Raw genomic sequence first — 22,739 nt, forward strand, 5'->3', positions numbered from 1 at the left:
TCTTTCCTTTTGCATCAATATAGAATTATACTTCCAAGAATCATGAACTCAAAACATATAGGTGTGTATGTACATACATACCTATACCTATTACTTAAATTTTTTGTTTTGTTTTTATTTTTGTTTATTGTGGTTTAAGTGAAAGCTTATGAATCAAGTCAGTCTCTCATACAAGAACTTACACACACCTTGCTATGTTCTCCTAGCTGCTCTTCCCCTAATAAGACAGCACACTCCTCCTCTTCATCCTGTATTCCCCGTGTCCATTCAGCCAGCTTCTGTCCCCCCCTGCCTTTTCATCTTGCCTCCAGACAGGAGCTGCCTACATAGTCTCGTGTCTACTTGAGCCAAGCAGCTCACTCCTCACCAGTGTCATTTTCTGTCTTATAGTCCAGTCCAATCCCTGCCTCAGAAAATTTTTAATGGAAATAATAAAAAGAGTTTGTACTCTTAGGTAAGAATAAGTTAAAAGAACCCAAATGATCACCCTGAATTAAGTAAGGTAAGCTCTGGTAAAGAGGAAAAAGAGCAATCCCATTCCTTTTCTTTTAGTTTGTTAAACAGGTTAGTTTCTAACATTCCCCAGTGTGTAAACTACTCTGGGAAATCCTTAGAGAGAGTGGTTATATGACAAATCTAAGTATTTGAGATTTCCAAGCATTAAGTCTGTTTCCGTAAAACGGTTCTTTGGCTCTGCCTTAGTCTTTCTTCACTCCTCTTACTCCTGCCTTTTTTTTTCCAATTGTGGTGGGTGGGTGTGTGTGTGTGTGTGTGTGTGTGTGTGTGTGTGTGTATATATAATAAAACATTTGCCAATTCAGAATTTTTTACATGTAAAATTCAGTGGCATTGATTATGTTCATCATGTACAACCATCACTGCTCTCCTTTTCTAAATTATTCGGCTACCATTAACAGAAACTTAGAGCTTTTTTTGTTGTTGTTCTCCTTTTTAATGAATAAAAATGTTCCACTTCTCTCTCAGTTCTGATTAATATTATGCAACCCATTATTAACCCAGAAGTGTTAGAGTCTACTTTGCTTTTAGTTGCTTACAGAGGCAAAGACCAACAGGGTAAACTTTTGCTTGGACTGAAATCCATAATTAGAAAAGAACAGGATTTTCTTGGGTATCATAAGTATTTTTTCTAAACTATAGGTGAGTAAACTATTGGCATTTTTAGTGCAAACCTGACACTTGAAAAAAAATTTTTTTTTCTAACAGCACTGTTTTTATTTTTGGTGACTCTATAGCCTGGAACGTGTGGCCTAACAAGGATATAAATCTAGGGAGGAAAATTATGGTTGGCATCAATTTTAAAAGCCTTTGCAAATCTAATAGAGCACAAATCCCGAATTGTTTAAATTCTAAATATTTACTTAAAGAGAAATAAGTGACCATTGAAAAATGGAATTAATTTGAATTGTAAGTTTGCCTCTTATTTAAAAGCTGATATATTATTTGTATATTCTCTATAAAATTAAGAAAATGGGAGTTAAGCTATCTACATCATAATATTCTTGTGTTGCCTTTTAAAGTAAAACACATATTTTGCACACACATTCTGCACACACACATTCTGCATACACACATTCTGCACACACACATCCTGCATACACACATTTGAAATGAGGCCAAATTTAGACTCCAGGGGCGTACTGTTCTGCACCTTAAATTACAATCAGATGTATTTTAGTGCAGATCAAATTTTCAGTCTGAGGTTGGTGAGAAGCCTAATTATTTGACCAGGTTACTATTTCTGTAAACTGTTCTATGGCTGTCTGTGGTTAGTCCACAGCTGGCAAAATGCTAGCTCTGGGAGATTTTTATTTCATGTTGGAACAGTTTGGGGAGAAATAGGGGGGAAGCTTTAAATTTTTCTCATTAAATGAAAGACTAAAAGCAAGTACATATATATTCCTGTGGAGACAATATGCTATCTAAACTTCATTTTAATTTACCACGTGACAAGAATAGGAAAGGAAGCAGCTTGGATGCTCATACTTTGCAAGTGACGTGGTATTTGGTTAAAAAATAAGACGAAAACATTTAAAAAACAATATTTCCTAAGACCAAGATTTGTTACCTTTCAGAACAGTCGACTATTGGTACGGAATTAATAGATTGAAATTTTTAAATGAGGAGAAAATATTAATAACATGTTATTATAATAAGAAAACATTATTTTTATTAGAATTTCATTAGCAATGTTTTAAAATGAAAATAGACACTCTCTTAATAGCTCAGAATTTATAAGGCAGTAAAGCCTTCCAAGATGGATCCTGATACCCATGACCTCTGCCACAAAATTAATTCCTGTAACAATCTCGTAGCATTTAATGTTGAAATTTAAAAGTAATAGAAAAAATATTTTTTATTCTTTCTAAACTTTTTTAAAGTTTGCGTGATGGAAGTGGTTAGTGCCTCAGTTTTAAGTGAATATTTCAACAGCATTTTTACTAGTTCTTTTCCCTTCCTAGTTCCCTCACTTCCTCTGGCCTTTTGCTCTAATTATCCCCCTCCTTTCCTTCTTGAATCTTCTGTTTCTCTACTAGATCCTTTTCTTTGAAAGGCAAAAACTGCTCAAACCTTCTTTGTTCTAGAAAATAAGACTTACCTCCCCCCCCCCAAAAAAAAAAAACCTCCCCTTCCTTTTTCTATGGTCTACTTAAACTAAGAAACCCTGGTGGTTAAGTGCTGCGGCTGTTAACCAGAAGGTCGGCAGCTTGAATCCACCAGGCGCTCCTTGGAAGCTCTATGGTACAGTTCTGCTCTGCTATGAGCCGGAATCGACTTGACCGCAGGCGGTTTGCTGTTTTGGGTGCCCAAACTAGGATCTCAGGAGTCATTTGATTCCAGGCTTCATCACTTATAACTGTATTTCTTAACTTTTCTGGCTTGCATTCTTTATTTATCAAATAGGAATAATGTTACTATCTACCACATAGTTTTGACGTGAATAAAGAGTGATAAGTAGTTAATATACATAATGCTTTTAGTACAGCGCCTGGGACACATGAAATGCCCAGTAAATTGCAGATGATTTTGTTAAGATTCACTGATAATGCTCCCAAAAGAATTTATAATCCTTACCTTTGGTTTCTCACCTTTCTTTTCTTAACAACTGTCTATTTTTACCTTCATACTGAAAGTGCTTTCTCCTAATCACATTCTGTGGCTTTTGCTCTGCCCTTCCTTTTTCTACAGGTCTGTAGCATTGGGTTAACTTGAAGCACTTCCTTGAAATTTCCTTTGTTGGATTTCTCTATCACCTATACTCTCATTTGCTTTCCCCTTTACTTTTTTTTTTTCTGTTCCCTAATTTTTGTTCTCCATTCTGTCCTTTTTCCTCTTCTTTTTCGTGTTCTCTTCCTTGATAATTACAGCCTGCCTTTTACTGTCCGTTTCTTCCATAGTCTTTCTCCTGAGCCGTACTTCCTGATATTTATGGGTCCCTTAGTGCCTCACCTGTGTTATGACCACAAGTGAACCTGTCTCTTTAACATCTCAGCCAGCTCTTATTCTGGATTTTTATTATTATTATTTCTATTAATGGTAGAACCAGATTCAAAATCTCAGTCATTTTTTGACCCTTTTCTTCAATGTCTCCCACATCTTAAAACAGTTGCCAAATTCTGTGTGTAATGCTCTCAGTATGGTTTCTTTTACATAGCAAAATACAGGCTTTTATTATCAGTGCTGAATTGTTGCCGTACAAATGAAATTTCCTCTGAATTTTCCTATAAGCTTGTTATTCCTTTCCCTTAAGGAAAACTTCATTGTAGATCACCCATCCCAACCCCCACTTACCCCACATTGCCTACCAGATAGATTCGTAATTCAAGGCCCTTTGTGTTCTCAACTCAGCTGGCCTTTCCAACTTTGTCTTTTTTTATTTCCCTTTGTGTACTCCTCCACTCACTCATGACCCATCCAAACCCGTTTCCTATATAAGCACCCTTGTCTTTGCTTCTACTTTCTTTCCCTTAGAAAGCCTAAATGTATTTTTAAAGCAGTTTTATTAAAATTAAAGATGTGTATGAATGACATTTTAAAATATAGCTTTGCTCACATGAAATTTTAATTGAAATAATGTTTTATTACCAAATTATTTTCTCATCATTTGCAAATTCAAATTCAGAATCTTCCTCAAAAATTCAGTTTATGACTGCCCTGACAGGGATCACAATAGAGGGTCCCAGACAGAGCTGGAGAAAAATGTAGAACAAAATTCTAACTCACAAAAAAAGACCAGACTTACTAGCCTGACAGAGACTAGAGAAAACCCGAGAGTATTGCTCCTGGACACCCTTTTAGCTCAGTAATGAAGTCACTCCCAAGGTTCACCCTTCAGCCAAAGATTAGACAGGCCCATAAAACAAAACGAGACTAAAGGGGCATACCAGCCCAGGGGCAAGTACTAAAAGGCAGGAGGGGACAGGAAAGCTGATAATAGGGAACCCAGGGTCAAGAAGGGAGTGTGTTGACGTGTCATGAGGTTGTTAATAAATGTCATAAAACAATATGTGTACTAACTCTTTAATGAGAAGCTATTTTGCTCTGTAAACCTTCATCTAAAATACAAAAAAAAAAAAAAATTAGATGTTTCATAGGTAACAAGCTATAATCTTTTTAAATTGTTTTAAAAGTAATTTGATTTTTTAATAAATATCGTGCCACTTATAAGAATCCCAAGTGTTTATAAGAATTTAGAAGGATCCAGTCTGACTTCATTACTATTTCTCTAACATGGATGAATTTATTGGCTTGAGTGAGTCTTTTCAAGTATTTTTTCTATGTTCATTCTCAGAATTATTTCAGTACCAAGTATACAAATCTAAAATGAAATAACAAGTCTTTATACTCTAAGGCAATCATATGTGTTGAGAATATAGTACTCATTTGATAAAGTTTTCTCCTAGACAAGTGCTGCTATTTTCTGCCTTGCATTTTATAGCTATTTTTTATAGACTTTTGTGTTTTATGTAGGTTTCTTTTCTTCTCACTAAGTGTGACACTGTGGAGATGGGATTTCTAATTTTTCCTTTTTCTTTTTTTTCCTTTATCTAGGGCTTTTTTCTTACTGTTTCTCCAGAATCAGTACTAAAAGTGGCTCGCCATGCTTCTGAAAACAACAGAATTTTCACTTTGAATCTGTCTGCGCCATTTATTAGCCAGTTCTACAAGGAACCATTGATGAAAGTCATGCCTTATGTTGACATACTTTTTGGAAATGAGACGGTGAGTTACCTTTTAAAAAATATATACCTGTTTCTTTTGGTTTCTGGTCTGCCTTTGGACCCTCAGTGGTGCAGTGGTTAATAGCTACAGCTGCTAACCAAAAGATCAGCAGTTCAGATCTACCGGTGCACCTTGGAAACCCTATGGGGCAGTTCTACTCCGTCCTATAGGGTCACTATGAGTTAAACGATTTGACAGAAATTGGTTTGGTTTGGTCTGCCTTTATGTTTAGAAATACAAAAATAAAAATCTAAATTTTTACATATATACATTTGAGAATGGTCAACAAAACTAACTCAATTCTAATTCAGTATTTCCTTTGTTATATACTAAGTTCTCGTTTAGTAAAAAAAAAAAAAAAAAAATTTTTAAGGTTAGGTCTATTGAGGTATATATAAAATTAACCCTTTTCTGTATGTTTCTATTGAGTTTTTACAAATGCATGCCAATGTGTAACCAGAACCAGAAGCAAGATAAAAAACATTTTTATTTTTCCAAAAATTTCCTTTGTGCCTCTTTTGGTCAACCCTTCCCCTAATTCCATCTTCTGACAGCCACTGATCAGTTTTTTGACCAGTCAAATAATGTTTTTCTCTGAAATTTTTATGTATTAAGGTTAGGGGCATGTAGTCTAAAATAAATATCTTATGAATAAATGTTGGTGTATTATGCAATTGTATTAAATTTCTTTATTAATATTATCATTTTAATATTTGTTTATTTGATAGTGATAAGGTGCAATTTCTTTGAACTATTACATCTTTTTATTTTTACCAAGAATGTAGTTTCTTCCGTTCTAAATTATTTGAAAAGTAGAATTTTTTTTGTTGTTGGTTTTTACAGCTTATATTTAATTTGTAGACTTGAAAAATACATGAAATAGAAAAAAAAGAGACCTGTGTCTTTGTGTGACCTTGGTCAAGTCATTTAACTTTCTTGAATTTTGAGATTTTTACCTATAAAATGAAGGTGTTAATCATCCCAGAAGTTCATTCTGGTTCTAATTCTGGAGTTCTAAGATAGCTTGATTGTATTCATTGATTTTACATCTAAATAAGATAATTGAGCTGTCTGCCTACAATAACTTAAATGTGACCTGTAAATAATTTATGAGATCACTTGGGTGAGGTTTAAAAGACCTGTTTGTAGAAGTAATATCATAGTGCGAATATCTGCAAAGGCATTAACCAGTTGAAGGAAATGCTATATTCTTGACAATTCGCAATATACATAAAGGCAAGAAATAGTGGTAATAGAAATCTTGAACTTTTAGATACGTGTAGGAAGTCTCCTTTGACTAAAATCGGAGCATTTGAGAAATTTTAGATTTTCCTTATTGGCAGTTTCATTTTCTGAAAAAAAAAAAAAAAAAAAAGTAAGTAAGGAAAGTGCTACCCTAGCCCTTTAAATAACATGAAAGAATTGGTTGTCTGTGATCAGAATCCTTGGGAAGAACGGGCACTTACCTCACAGGTCACTAAAGTCAGGAAGGAACAGACTGGCCATACTTAAATACATACTCTAGACTTTAAGAAGACAAATTCAAAACTTTTTGAAAGATAAATATGATTCCCAAGAATGAGACTTTGAAAGTAAAGACAGCTTGAAAGGATTGAGAGAAAATGCATTCTTAATTAGGAAGAAAATGGGGAGGGGCAAAAAAATCTGCAGAGCCCACAGAGAGCTTTTGAATAAGAGCTCACTTTTCTAAAAGACATGTAAAAAAGATTGAAAGCATTTACAGAACCAGGTAAGAAGGCTGAAAGTTTGGCAAAGACTTAGGAGAATAGAAAAGAATATGTGTCCAAGAAGAGTTAGGTGTGCAGGAAGTGCTAATGATATAATAATGGTCTTCACTTTAAAAAAAAAAAAAAGCGTGATTGATTTTACAAACCAGTAAACTGAAGGTTTTATTAGAACTTAGTATAGATTATTAAACAATTCTTAGAAGAGGAAGTAAAAGGAGCCCTGGTGACACAGTGGTTAAGCTTTCTGCTGCTAACTGAAAGGTCAGTGGTTCAAACCCACCAGCAGCTCTGCAAGGGAAAGATGTGGCAGTTTGCTTCTGTAAAGATTACAGCCTTGGAATCCCTATGGGGCAGTTCTACTCTATTCTGTAGGGTTGCTATGAGTCAAAATTGAGTCGACAGCAACTGGTTTATGGCAGATCAAAGGCAGTGGATATATAGTGTATTTGAAAAAATATGTCATGATATGGATTATATAATAATAAATATTGGATACAGTGTATTTGTATATATTCGGCAGTTTATTGAACTAGTCTCAAAAAGTCTGCTGATAGATTAATTTCTAGTGACATGCCTCAGGTCTTGCCCTTAGTTTTGTTCAAGTGAACTACCAACGGCTTGGGTAAAGCTATACTTGCAGATGATGCAAAGGCAGAGAATGCAAAACTGTAATAAATATCAAGTAAGTTGCATGTCAAAACCAGATTTTTAAAGTCTTAATAGACTGGAGATACCATTTGAGTGATGAAATTTAATAAGGACAGATAAAAACGATACTACATTTAATTACAAATTCCAAGTGTTTAAGTAGCGGATGGTAAGCTTAATGTCTTTCATTTCATCTCCCAATGTTCTTTTTGAATAAAAATAGACTATCCTTATTTTTCCTGGAAAAAAAAGGATATTTTATTTGCAAATGTGATAAAGTGTAAAATATATTATTCAAGGAATAGATACAGGATTGTTCCACCCTTTCTCCCTTAAAAAAATCAGATTCATTTGTGCTTAGTATATATTTTCAAAACCTCAGCACTTAGCTAAAGCCAAACATTCTGGAACACACTGGGCCTTTGTTTTGTACCTGATGCCACCTTCCCATTCCTAGAGGCTTGTCAACTAGTAATGATGCTTTAAAACTTTTCCATTAACCTTGTTATGGAGAACACTTTGTCCATCAAGGCTATCTCTTCACAGGCAATGAAGAACAGTGATCCCTGTGAGACAGGATATAAATGTAGTGAGCCCTATAATTGCCCCAGGTTACTATCTGGAGAATATTTCCAGTCCTGAGCACAAAGAAGGGGAACCCAGGTAGAGTTTGGCAATATCTCTGAATTGAGGAGAGAGAGCTGAAAGCTCAAGGAGGCTAAGACAGAGTTTGCAAATCAGAGTACAAGAGAGTAGAAAGCTGCATAGAGAGAGAACACAGGAAATTTGCAGACTCCCACTCAAGTCTTCAGCTGAGTATTGATTGGTGCATAATTGGCAAGGAAAGTGATAAAGGCTGCAGAATGACTTGAAAGGATCACAGAAAACAATCTTCAGAGTACACTTAAAAAAAAAAAAAGAGTACACTTAGGGCCTGTAAATGTTACCACCAGCCAGAATGAAAAACCTCATAATTCATGGATATTCAGATGGAGCACTTAGAATGTTTTTGTCTCATTAATGGAGCAAAATCAGGTCTAGACTAGAAGCTGCTCTTGGCCCTTCTAACAAAACTGAAAAGCAAGACCTGAAAGGATCATACTATTTACAACTAACTTAACTGTTCTAGACAAAGCTAAAAAATATCTACATTAGTAAACCAGTTGTTGTTGAATCGATTCTAACTCGTGGTTACCCTACATGTGTCAGAACAGAACTGTGCTTCATAGGATTTTCAATGGCTGAACAATACTCTGAACAATCCTATTTAAAAGCAAAGATTGTCGTTGGATTCAAAAAAACAGACCTGCAACTATGTGCTGCATATAAAAATTCACTTTAAGTATACAGACACATACAAGTTAAAAATTAAATGGGTGGAATAAGATGCACCATGCTATCACTAATAAAAAAAAAGTAAGTCAGAGTAATAGTGAAACCCCAAACAAAGAGTTATTTCGTAATAATAAAGGAGTTGATTCATCAAAGGGACATAACAATCCTAAACATTTATATACCTACTAATAAAGCTTCAAAATACACAAAGCAAAAACTGATAAATTCTAAACAGAAATAAATAAGTCCACAATAATAGTTACAAATTTCAGTACCCCCTTTCAATAATTCATACAAGTTCCCAGGAAATCAATGAGTATATAGAAAACTTAACATTGTCAACCAACTTGATATGATTGTTACTTATAGAACACTCCAGCAGAATATGTCCTTTTCAAGTGGACACAACATTTATTATGATAAACCGTTTCTGAGCAAAAATGAGTCTCAACTGATTAAAAGGATTCAAATCATATCAAGTACGTTCACTGATAAAAGTGGAATTAAATTAGAAATCAGTAACAAAAAGATATTGGGAAAATCCTCTAATATTTGGAAACTAACACGCTTCAAACTATTGCACAAGTTAAAGGAAAAATCAAAATGGAAATTAGAAACTATTTTGAACTGAATGAAAATGAAAACAACATATGAAAACTTAGAAATTTATAGCACGAAATGCTTATATTACAAAAGAAGAAAGACCTCACATCAGTGAATGACCTCAGCTTCCACCTTAAGAAACTAGATAAATGAAAGTATACACTATATAAGTAGAAAGGAAAGAATAAAAGTCAAAAAAATGGAAAACAGTGGAGAAATTCAATGAAACCAGAAGTTTGTTCTTTGAAAAGATCAGTAAAATTGATAGGCTTCTAACCAGACTGTTCAGGAAAATGAAAGACAAAACACAATTACAAATACAATGAATGAGAGAGAGACGGGAAGTCACTACAGGTTCTGCAGATATTAAAAGGGAAATAAAGGAATATTATGAAAAATTTTCATCAAAAAATCATCTCATACAGGATGTAAAAAATATTGGGAAAGTATTATGAGATGAACAAATTACTTGAAAGATACAAGCTACCAAAGCACAGTCAAGAAGAAATAGAAACTGGACTATTCAGGTTATCTATTAAAGAAATTGAATTTGTACTTTAAACCCTTCCCAAAAAGAAAATGCAAGCATCAGATTGCTTCAGTTTTGAATTCTAGCACACATTTAAGAAAAACATAATACCAATTCTATACAAACTCTCCCAAAAAATCGAAGAGGAGGAAACACTACTCAACTCATCCTAGGGGGCCAGCATTGCCTTGATACCAAAACCAAACAAAGCATTACAAGTTATGATAATTTTAGCAAATCAAGCCCAACAATATTTAAAAAGGATAATTCATCATGACAAGGAGTTCAGGGTTGGTTTAAAATTCAAAAACTAATACAATTCACCATATTAAATCTGAAAAAGAAAAACCGTGTGATCATCTTCATAGACCCAGAAAAACATTTGACAAGATACTAATAAAAACTCTCCAGATACTAGGAATAGAAGGGAACTTTTTCAACATGATGGAAGAATGAATGCTTCCCCCTAAGATCAGGAACAAGATAAGGGTGCCCACTGTTTCCATTTCTATTCAACATTGTATTGGAGGTTCTAGGCAGTGCTATATCGTATGAAAAACATCTAGATTATAAATGAAGAAGTAAAACTGTCTCTGTTTTCAAATATCATGATCATCTTTATAGAAAATCTGGTATACAAAAAACTAATAAATGAATTTAACAACGTTGCAAGATACAGGATAAATATACAAAAACCAAATTGTATTTTATATAGTAGTAGCAAACAACCAGAAATTGATCATAAAAGATACTATTTCCAATAGCATAAAAATATGACATATTTCAAGATAAATCTAACAAAATATGTGCAAAACGTATATAACGAATTCTACAAGACATTGTTAAAAGAAATTAATGAACACCTAAAAAAAAAAAGGGAGAGACGTATCATGTTCATGGATTGGAAGGCTCAGTATTGTTATAACATCATTTCTTCTCAAAATTATCTGTAGATTCAACTATCCAATCAAAACCTATGCAGGCTTTTTTGTAGAAGCCAACAAGTTGGTTCAAAATTCCAATGGAAAACCATTAACTAGAAAGACTTGTATCAGGATATATGTAGAACTCTCAAAACTTAATAAGAAAACAACCAATAAAATGGGCAAAATATTTGCACAGATACTTCAGCAAGGACAGTATCTGGATGGCAAATAGAATATGAATAGATGCTCCACATCGTTTTTTCATTCAGGAAAACCAAACTAAAACCACAGTGAGATACAACTGCGTATCTGTTAGCGTGTCTAAGATTAAAAACTCTGATGAGAATGTAAAATAGTACAACTACTTTGGAAAATGGTTTTCCTTTTTTCTGCAAAATTAAGTATCCACTCACCATATGATTTAGCCATTCAATTTGTAGGTATTTATACAAGACAAATGAATGCATATGTCAATATAAAGAAACACACAAATGTTCATAACAGCTTTATTTGTAAGTGAATGGACAAATAAACTGATATATCCATACAATAAAATTCTACTCAACAATAAACATTCCTCAAGTTATGCCACCTTTCTTGATATCCTTTTCTGAATTATTTCACCATCATTATTAACACAACCTCACTGTCCCCTAAGCCTCTCATCTAACATTTCAAGCTGCTATTGTCAGTTTGATCACATATAGATAATTCTTTAAAAGAGCACTATTCTCAAGGCAGGCATTCTTTTCTAATTAAGCCAAACTATTGTTTGGTTTAAAGATGACTTCAGCAGATAGTTTCAGTTTAAGGTTCAAAGATTTCCTCAGAAAGTACTCAGTTTTTGTTAGGAGGCATTGGTTGTTGTCTTAGGTTGGGTTCTCTAGAGAAGGAAAACCAATGAAGTGTGTAAATATATAGAGATTTATATCAAGGAAGTGGCTCACGAGTTTGCAGAGGCTGGAATGTCCCAAGTCCGTTGGTCAGGATAGAGGCCTTTCCTGATTCCCATAGCCACAGGGGCCAGCAAACCCAAGATCAGCAGGTCAGGGAGCAGGGCTTTTGCTCACAGGCTGCGAGGATTGATAAATCCCAGATTGCATGTTAAAATTTTGCAATATTAACAACCTATTCATTGCAAATAACATTTTTTCAACAACATTAATGACAGCTATACATGTGAACCTTGCCAGATGGAATACACAGGAATTAAATTGATAGATCTGTGGAAAGATGTTGGAGAAGCTCAATATTATTAGTCAGAACATGGCCAGGGGCCAGCTACAAAACAGACCATCAGCTGCTCATATTCAAGTTGAAGCCGAAGAAAATTAAAACAAGTCCATGAGAACCAAAGTACGACCTTGAGTATATATCCCACCTGAATTTAGAGATCATCTGTGATGGTTAAGATTGTGTGTCAACTTGGATAGGCCATGATTCTCTATGTTTATATGTGATCACTCCCATGATGGAATCTGCTGTGAGTAGCCAATCAGTTCAAAGGGAGTTTACTTGGGGGTGTGACCTGCATCTGAATATAAGCAGACGTTCTGGCTTTTTGCCCACTCTGGATCCTGCAGCTGCCTCCTGTTCTTGGGACTTGAGCTATGAGTTTATCTGCCAATCTTGGGATTCATTGATCTTCACAGCCTGTGAGTGCAGCCCTGCTTTCTGACCTGCTGATCTTGGTTTGCCAACCCCTGTGGCTACATGCAGATAATTATATCCATTGATGCCTGCTGTGAGTGCAGCCCTGCCTTCTGACCTGCTGATCTTGGTTTGCCAGCCCCTGTGGCTACGTGCAGGTAATCACATCCATTGATGCCTGCTAATGCAAGCTGCTTTGTAGTCATCTGGCAATATATGACTAAAGAACTCGGTTATTATTCTTGTTTTTCACTTTTTATTAAGTTTTTCCTTTTTTCTTTTTATTTTACATAGTGTCATTTTCAAATTGTTCTTCAGAATAATACCTTTCAAGGCTCAACTTTGCCTTAGGATGCTTAACTCTCAAATAAGGCCAATTATCTCATGATAATAACCACTTTGTCAAGAGTTACTACTTAATTCCACAGTGAAATGTCAAGTCACCCATACAGTACACTTTAAGGTAGTTTAAATGATAGAATATAGTTTGAAATTAGGCATAGGAATTCACTTTAATTATTTCATATGGATTAAGAATGATAGGTTTTAGATAAAGCTCCCCTTAATATAGGGTCACTGTAAGTTGGAATCAACTCAACAGCAACGTGTTTGGGTTTTTTTGTTGATTTGTTTTGGTTTTAGTTTAATATACCTAGTAGAGTGAATCTCACAGGTGAGTTCAATTTATACAGATAATATGTAGCTCTACATCATCAGTCCTTTTGCTGGCAATATTTGCACATTGGACATTTTCTGACAAGAAAACCCATTTTAAACCTATTGACCTGACAGGATTCAGTATATTAAAAATCTCTAGTACAGACTTTGCTTTTCAGCACTTTAAAGAGGTCCTTTGCAGCAGATTTGTCCAATGCAATGTGTCTTTTGCTTCCATGGGTGTTGATTGTGGGTCCAAGTAAAGATGTCACCTTGAAGACTAAGGTGTACCTGACCAAAGCCGTGGTATTTTCAATTGCATCATATGCATGTGAAAGCTGGACAGTGGATATGGAAGACCGAAGAATTGATGCCTTTGAATTGTGTTGTTGGCTAAGGATGTTAAATATACCATGGACTGCCAGGAGAATGAACAAATCTGTCTTGGAAGATGTACAGCCAGAATGCTCCTTAGAAGCAAGGATGGCGAGACTACATCTTACATACTTTGGACATGTTGTCAGGAGGGATCAGTCCCTGGAGAAGGACATCATGCTTGCTAAAGTGTAGGGTCAGCGGAAAAGAGGAAGACCCTCAACGAGATGGATTGACACAGTGGCTGCAACAATGGGCTCAAGCATAACAACAATTGTGGGGATGACACAGGACCAGGCAGTGTTTCATTCTGTGGTACATAGTGTTGCTATGAATTGGAACTGACTTAAAAAAAAAAAATTTTTTTTTTTTTTTTTAGCAACAACAGTACAGACTAGGAACATGGAAATTGCTCTTTCTTTCCCAAGTAGTGATTTCACTTTTTTTTTTTTAATTCCTATTTTATCAACAAATAATTACCAAACAGTGAACAAAATTCTGAACTTGGTTGTTGTGGTTGTCTTTGTTGTTGTTGAGTAGCTCTTCAGTCATATTAGGACAGTGATGTGGTTGGTACAGCCAAAACCAGGAAGACCACTTAACATATCAGAGCACTTTGAAAGAAGTATAAAATTGGCTTTAGGTCTTTGAATCTATTTCAATCTTCTAATAGCTGTTAAAGAGCCCGGGTTGCGCAATGGTTAAGTGCTTGGCTGCTAACCAAACATGGTTCGAACTCATCAGCCACTCTGCTGGAGAAAAGCCCTGGTGATCTGTTCCCTTAAAGATTTCAGTCTAGGAGACCCTATGGGGCAATTCTGCTGTGTCCTATGGTGTCACTATGAGTCGGAATCAACTCGAGGTCACACAACAGTAGCCATTGATTGTTTTTTAAATGATGATGAAATAATTAGTAATTTAAAAATAGCAATAGTGCTTTTAGTTGTAGATTACCTTTGCTAACTATCTTATTTTGAAGTAATTTGTCAGTTTCTATATATCTACAAAGTAGAAGTCACTTGCTATTTCAGTGTGAAAATCTGTAAATTTATAAATTATGTATGCCAAATATAGTTAGTGCTATGCATGTATACATCTTCATTCAGATACTCTCTCTTTGGTTAGGAGGCTTTCTCTTCTTTGTAGAGGTGTTATTTTTAATATTTGAAAACGCTTTCCTTCTCAAGTTTATATGTATTTTATCTTCAGAGAATTTCTTTTTGAATAGTACATCTTTTTGTCAGTTCTAATTCTTTAAGGTATATGATTTCCAAACATTTTCAAGGATGTCGGACTGTCACCTAGATCCATATTCTGATAGCATAAGAGATAGTGTTTCCTCATATCAGGGTATTCTCAATGTGAATGTGAGGGATGGGAGCTGTATCTAAAATGGTAATTCTATCCTTTAAAGTTTACAAAAGTTCCTTGTTTCTTCCTGTGAAAGCTGAAAATCACTTTCCTGAAAACGTTCATATAGATCTTTCCCTTACCCTTTTTTTGTTGTGAGCAGTAAGAGGAGCGAGCGACTATAGACAAAATCTAAGGTTGCTTTAAGATCATTTAAAGGAGATGAGAAGAGACGTTTTCAAAAAGATACATATTCCCCTCAAAAAAAAAAACTTATAGTGCTCTTATAAAATCCTGACATTTATATTTTCTCGTGAGGATAATGAAATTTCAGTTAAGACAGAGCTAAGATTGCTGCTAAGCTCCCGGATTTAACTTTCACCTTAGTATCTACCTGATCTATTTGACTCGTCTGAAAAAGTGAGGTTCACTGTAGTTCAGGGGAAGCTTTTAATGTCAGTGGCATGTCGTAAAGATGTGCTGTGGGAAGGGTTCAGAACGAACCAAAGACTATTTCACTGTGTGCTTCATTTCCTCTTTCCTTTTTACTTTTCTCTGTCCATGCTTACCAACTTATCCTTCATTTCTTACTCCCTTCATCTTCCTCCCCCAACCCACTACACTGCCTCCCTAAAGAAAGTGAAATGCTTTTAAATCATTCACAACCTACCATCCACCACTGGTGAAAAAACAACAACAACAAAACCTGTATGATTTGGTTTGAATTGCTATGGAGATAATCATATTTTATGCAATAATGCCTTTCTGTGTTATTTATTATATTTCAGTTCATCTTTTTATTTGATTGCTTCAGTTAGTGTACTACAAATTTGTGATTATGTTGGTATTATTCGCACAGTGTACTATGATTGAAAAATAATGAGTTAATATTTAAATTTCCTATTTAATGCATTTTAAAAAATAACTTACTGGCTATTACAGTTATTGAGGGAAATTGACTTTCCCTTATAAATTAAAAATGTGTATTCATATCACATTAGACAAAGCACTGGACTAGATTCAGAAAGCCTCGTTTTTGACTCAGCTCTTGAGTTACATCTATGAAGGCTCAGAAAATATGGGCTAAAGAGCTAAAATTCTTCTTTAACTTGTTTAAGTTAATATAAAAAAAATAAATTTATTTAAATGCTTTAGTATCCTGATCGGTAAAATGATTGGCCTATGTAATAAAGCTTTATTTTACTTTTGCAATAATTACATAAAAACGTAAAAAAAGATTTTGTAGTAAATGTTTTTGTTGGATATAAAGTTTCATAAAATGGTTATACATTTAACTTTGATTGGATGTTGAATTGGCTCTTGAATTTGAATGACAGCCCCCAAATTTACAGCTCTTTGAATAGTGTAAAGAAATCCTCTGTAGGTATGGAGCAAAACTGAAAATTACTCAGCCTTGTCATTTTTGTAATTTAAAGATACACAGGAGATTCCTCCTGCCCCCTAGGTACTAGCATTAGTTGACAACGTGAACACTGTGTGTTTTTATTCTATGCTTTCCCTTGATCATTACTTTTTCCTTACATTAAGAATGTAATGTGCATTAGGAATACATCGATAATAGTGATACCACGTAACAGCTTTCTTAATAGATTATTATTTGCAGAAACTTTATAATGGAGAGGGAATGGAGTCAGGTAACCTAATCAATAAAAAATGAGAGAACGCACTACTACACAAAATTTGAAATGATGAGGCAAATGAAAATAAAAACTGAGGAAGTTTGTAAGAAAGTTTATTTCAAGACCACAGCGTGTACTAGGGATACTCATTACTGCAAGATTGTTTCTTTATTGTTTGTAGTCATTCTCAGTGGGCAGAGCTAGTTAATATGTACATGTATATTACACACACATATATATACACACCACACACACGTGTGTGTGTGGTGTGTATTTAATTCTTTTAGCCTAACAAACAAATGAATTTATACTGCAATGTCCAATTCAACTTTAGGACTACAGGGTCTATAATGATGGCGATGGGTATAGGTATAATATATTTGAAGGTACCCTGGTGATGCAGCAGTTAAGTGGTTGCCTATTAACTGAAAGGCTGGCAGTTGGATCCCACCCAGCTACTCCCTGGTAAAAAGACCTGGCAATCTGCTCCTGTAAAGATTAAAAAAAAAAAAAAAAAACCTACAAAACTCTATGGGACAGTTCTGCTGTGTCCCATGGGGTCACTATGAGTCAAAAATTGAGGACACCTAACAACGATGGCATAATATATTTGCATTGCCTTTCGTTCACACTAAGAATTCAGGTTCTTGAGGATATAATTAGAAATCACATACTTAACTTATGCCATACAACGTATACAAGAGTTTCAGAATAGTATTAATACTACAACTACCAACATAATTACTGAAAGTAGTTTTCTTTTCTTTTTTTTAACATACACTCCCAGAATACTCCCCTATTTTTGCAAGTGCACTGCATTTGCAGAGAATATACCCATTTATATATATATATTTATGTATATACACACACACACTATTCTCTCCCTGTTAGCCTTCATTTAGTCCTAGTTCTACAAGTAACCATATATTTAATGCCCACTACCAATCCTATGTTTCTCTAGTCATTTTGATTTCCTAAAGCTTCTTTTCTACTAACTTCCTCAGGAAGGGCTCATGGGAATGCTACTCCATGAGTTCTTACATGTTGAAAACAACTTGCAGACTTTATACCTGAAATTCAGTTTTGTTGGATATAAAGTCCTTGGCTCATATCTCTTTCCTTAGGTGTTCTAAGCATGTTGCTTTACCCTTTTCTTTTCCTTTTTTTTTTTTTTTTGCTGTTGACGTCTAATAATAATCTAAACATCTTTTCCTCAGAAGTCATTTGCTCTTTTTGCATAGATACCCAAAGATTTTTTTCTTTAAAGTGATTTAACTAGGGCAAGTCTTCGTATTGGTCGTTCTGGGTCAGTATTCTCTGGAACATGGTATGTATACTCTTTCAATGCTTAGTTTTAGGTGTTTTTTTTTGGAGGCAGAGACAAGATGACAGAATAGACAGACACTTCTGGTGAGCCCTGTTTACAACAAAGACCCAAAAAAACAAGTGAAATGAGTATATTTGTGACAAGCTAGGAGCCCTGAACATCAAAGTCAAGCTTAGAAAATGAACAGAGGGGGAGGGGCAGGAAGAGACGGTTCAGAAGCGGGGTTACCAGGCCTGAATCGCAGGGAGCCCTCAGGCACAACTGCCGGAGTGGTGGCGGCAGGCTGGCACTAGCATTCGGCCGCAGTTTCCTCACAGAGAAGCAACCAGCCACACACATACTCACACCTCTGGAACCAGAGATGAACGGCGCTCCCTGCAAAAGCTAAGTACTTGTGTATATTTTACCGTCTCCCCTCCCCTGCAAGCCGGCATCAGCGGCTCACTTCCCTGGGCCTGAGATAGGCCCTGTTGAGCGCCCAGAGCCATCCTCCCAGCCTTGGAGAAGGAATAAATTTGCAATTGGGAGAATAGATAATTTGCCAGCTCCACTAGGAGCTCAGGACAGAAGCGGCTCCTGTTCTCCTATTTCAGGAGAATAGGCCCTTGTTGGCAGACTCCAACTGTTTCACCTGTGCGGCAGAGAGGTGGGTGTTTGACGTTTGACATTGCTTTGCGTATTAAACAAGGTCATCACCTACTCACATCAGGGGCCTAAGGACTGGTAGCTCCACTCAGGTCACCCAGCCACCCACGACAGGGGTCCAAGGATAACTGGTACCTCCCAGTCCTTACAGCCAAAAGCACTGGGTACCCAGGGTCCATCCACAGAACCCACCCACCTGTACATTCTAGGGAACAGGGACACGCTTTTCTCAGAGACACGTGGGGGACGATTCTTAGCCCTCTGCCTTGTTCAGAGTGACTCCCTGCTGCAACCAGATACTGATACCTACAACAATCACTGCTGCCCCTCTAAGACTGTAGGACAGAGCCTGTACCACACACTTGATGATTAGCTACCTGGACACGTGAGCTGAATTCATACAAGAAAAGTGAATGGATTCCTAGACTGATAATACCTGATAACAGCTCTAGCCATCTGGGGACAAGATGTCAGAGCTCCAAAGGCAGAAATAATCAAGCTAGCTCACTCAAGCAACCCAGTTGGGCATATCAAAACAAAACAAAGCAAGAAACTATGACACAGCAAGCAAACATAAAATAAACTAATACAATAACTTATAGATGGCTTGGAGACAACAGTCAATATCAAGTCACATAAAGAAACAGACCATAATCACCACAACAAGCTCTCAAAACAAAGAATCCAGGGATCTTCTAGATGAAACTGCATTCCTGGAATTACCAGAGCCAGAATACAAAAGATTAATATACAGAAGCTTTTAAGACATCAGGAAGGAAATGAGGCAATATGCAGAAGAAGCCAAGAAACACACAGATAAAGCAATTGAAGAAATTAAAAAGATTATTCAGGAACATAATGAAAAATTTAATAAGCTGGAAAAATCCATTGCTGACAGACAGCAATCAGAAATTCAGAAGATTAACAATAAAATTACAGAAGTAGACAACTCAATAGGAAGTCAGAGGAGCAGAATTGAGCAAGTGGAAGGCAGAATTTCTGAACTTGAAGATAAATCACTTGGCACTAATACATTTGAAGAAAAATCAGATAAAAGAATTAAAAAAAAATGAGAAAACCTTAAAAATCATGTGGGACTCTATCTAAAAGAGAAATAACCTATGAGTGATTGGAGTACTAGAACAGGGAGGGATAACAGAAAATACAGAGAGAATTGTTGAAGATTTGTTGGTAGAGAACTTCCCTGATATCGTGAAAGATGAGCAGATGTCTATCCAAGTTGCTCATCAAGCTCCACATAAGGTAGGTGTTAAAAGAAAGTCACCAAGACATATTATAATCAAACTTGCCAAAACCAAAGATACTTTTAAGAGCAGCTAGGGATAAATGAAAAGTTACCTACAAAGGAGAGCCAGTAAGAATAAGCTCGGACTACTCGTCAGAAACCATGCAGGCAAGAAGGCAATGGGATGATTTATATAAAAATTGGAGGAAAAAAATTGCCAGCCAATAATCATATATCCAGCAAAACTGTCTCTCAAATATGAAGGTGAAATTAGGATATTTTCAGATAAACAGAAGTTTAGGGAATTTGTAAAAACCAAACCAAAACTATAAGAAATACTAAAGGCAGTTCTTTGGCTAGAAAATCAATAATATCAGGTGTCAGCCCAAGACTAGAACACTGGGCAGAGCAATCAGAAGTCAACCCAGATAGGGAAATCAAAAAAATTAATAAAGATTAAAAAAAAAGCTCAGAACAGGGTAACAGCGATGTTATTATGTAAAAGAAGACAACATTAAAATAATAAAGAGGGACTAAGAAATGTAGTCATGGATCTTCCATATAGAGAGGAAGATAAGGCGATACAAAGAAATAAAAGTTATGTTTAAATTCAGAAAAATAGGGGGAAATAATAAGATAACCACAAAGGAGACCAACTATCCTATACATCAAAAAAAAAATTCAAGAAAAAAATGGAGACTCAGCAGAAACAAAATCAACAACAACGAATATGGGGAAAGGACAATACATAAAGATAATCTACTCAGCACATAATAAGTGGGAAAAAGAAACTGCCAACAACACATGAAAAAAGACATCAAAATGATAGCACTAAATTCATACCTATCCATAATTACATTGAATATAAATGGACTAAATGTACCAATAAAGAAACAGAGAGTGGCAGAATGGATTAAAAAACACAGTCCATCTATATGCTGCCTACAAGAGACACACCTTAGACTTAGAGACACAAAGGATGGAAAAAAATATATCAAGCAAACAACAATCAAAAAAGAGCAGGAGTGGCAATATTAATTTCTGACAAAATAGACTTTAAAGTTAAATCCATCATAACGGATAAGGAAGGACACTATATAGTGATTAAAGGGACAATATGCCAAGAAGATATAACCATATTAAATATTTATGCACCCAATTACAGGGCTGCAAGATACATAAAACAAACTCTATCAGCATTGAAAAGTGAGATAGACAGCTCCACAATAATAGTAGAAGACTTCAACACACCACTTCCAGTGAAGGACAGGACATCCAGAAAAAAGCTTAATAAAGACACGGAAGGTCTAAATGCCACAATCAACCAACTTGACCTCGTAGATACATACAGGACACTCTATCCAAGTACACTTTCTTTTCTGCTGCACATGGAACATTCTCTAGAATAGACCACATATTAGGTCATAAAGCAAGCCTTAGCAGAATCCAAAACACTGAAATATTGTAAAGCAGCTTCTCTGACCATAAGGCCATAAAAGTGGAAATCAGTAACAGAAAAAGCAGGGAAAAGAAATCAAACACTTGGAAACTGAACATACCCTGCTCAAAAAAGACTGGATTATAGAAGACATTAAGGATGGAATAAAGAAATTCAGAGAATCCAGTGAGAATGAAAACACTTCTTATCAGAACCTTTGGGACACAGCGAAAACAGTGCTCAGAGGTCAGTTTATATCAATAAATGCACACATCCAAAAAGAAGAAAGGTCCAAAATCAAAGAGTTATCCCTACAACTTGAACAATTAGAAAGAGAGCAACAAAAGAAACCCTCAGGCACCAGAAGAAAACAAATAATCAAAATTAGGGCAGAACTAAATGAAATAGAGAACAGAAAAACAATTGAAAGAACTAACAAGACCAAAAGCTGGTTCTTTGAAAAAATCAACAAAATTGATAAACCATTGGCCAAACTAACAAAAGAAAAACAGGAGAAGAGGCAAATAACCTGAATAAGAAATGAAATGGGCGATATTACGGCAGACCCAACTGAAATTAAAAGAATCGTATCAGTTTTAGATTTTGGAGGGGGGAAGTTTTCTTAAAATATACTTTTGATATTTTGGGTATAATATTTTGGCATATATGTGGCTTTCTTTTTTCAGGGTCTCTTTTTATCCATATGTTGAATCTTCTTTGCCTGGCTTCAGTATTTATTTTACTTTTTTTTTTCTCTCAAAATCTTTTGTGCCTTTTTTCATATGTTTTTTTATTTTTATTTTTTTCACTGTCTGTTTCTCCTAAGGCACTATTTGTTGTGTATTTGATCCTATGTTCCTTGTCATTTAGTTTTCATATTGGAAAAAAATTTTTTTTAATTATAAATCTTCCCTAAGTTCTATTACCTTTTTTCCTAAAATTTTCTAATTCTAATATGCTGTTGCTTCATGTTTCATACCATTTTCTTAATGGCTTTTAGTTCATTTTGAAATAGCAGATTATTATTTAAATCCATTTTGTGGGCATTCTTTCTGGCTTGCTTTTATTTTATTTAGAGATTCTACTCTGCTTCTTTTCTTTATTCTCTTTTTCCTTATAATGACTTCGAATGGGTTCAACCACCATACTTTTCTGTTGCTTATTTTTATGTGAGGTTAGCTTTCCTGAACTTTTAAAAGGAAGCCATTATTCAGGATGGTTATTTAACTTCATAGGGCTCCTTCTGTTGTTTTCATATAGTATTCAATCCATAGAACATCTGGGGATTTTTTTGTCTGTTTCCCTCCCCCTCTCTTATCTGGATTTTCTCTTTTCTACGTCTCTACTATCCCTGTTCTAATAATTTTGATGCCATTCTTAG

The 22,739-nt window shown here is 35.3% G+C and overlaps 1 protein-coding gene across 4 annotated transcripts in view; it reads left to right on the plus strand.

Annotated features, from left to right (window-relative positions):
- Nucleotides 1–22,739, plus strand: part of ADK (adenosine kinase) — a 569,500-nt gene that overhangs the window by 372,359 nt on the left and 174,402 nt on the right. For all 4 annotated transcript variants that reach the window (XM_064269749.1, XM_064269750.1, XM_064269751.1 and 1 more), the window contains one exon: nt 5,071–5,241. In XM_064269749.1, coding sequence (XP_064125819.1) covers nt 5,071–5,241 — 171 coding nt within the window. The remainder of the gene's footprint in view (nt 1–5,070; nt 5,242–22,739) is intronic.

This window comes from Loxodonta africana, chromosome 16 (assembly GCF_030014295.1).
Source record: "Loxodonta africana isolate mLoxAfr1 chromosome 16, mLoxAfr1.hap2, whole genome shotgun sequence".
In the NCBI taxonomy this organism is placed as follows: Eukaryota; Metazoa; Chordata; class Mammalia; order Proboscidea; family Elephantidae; genus Loxodonta; species Loxodonta africana.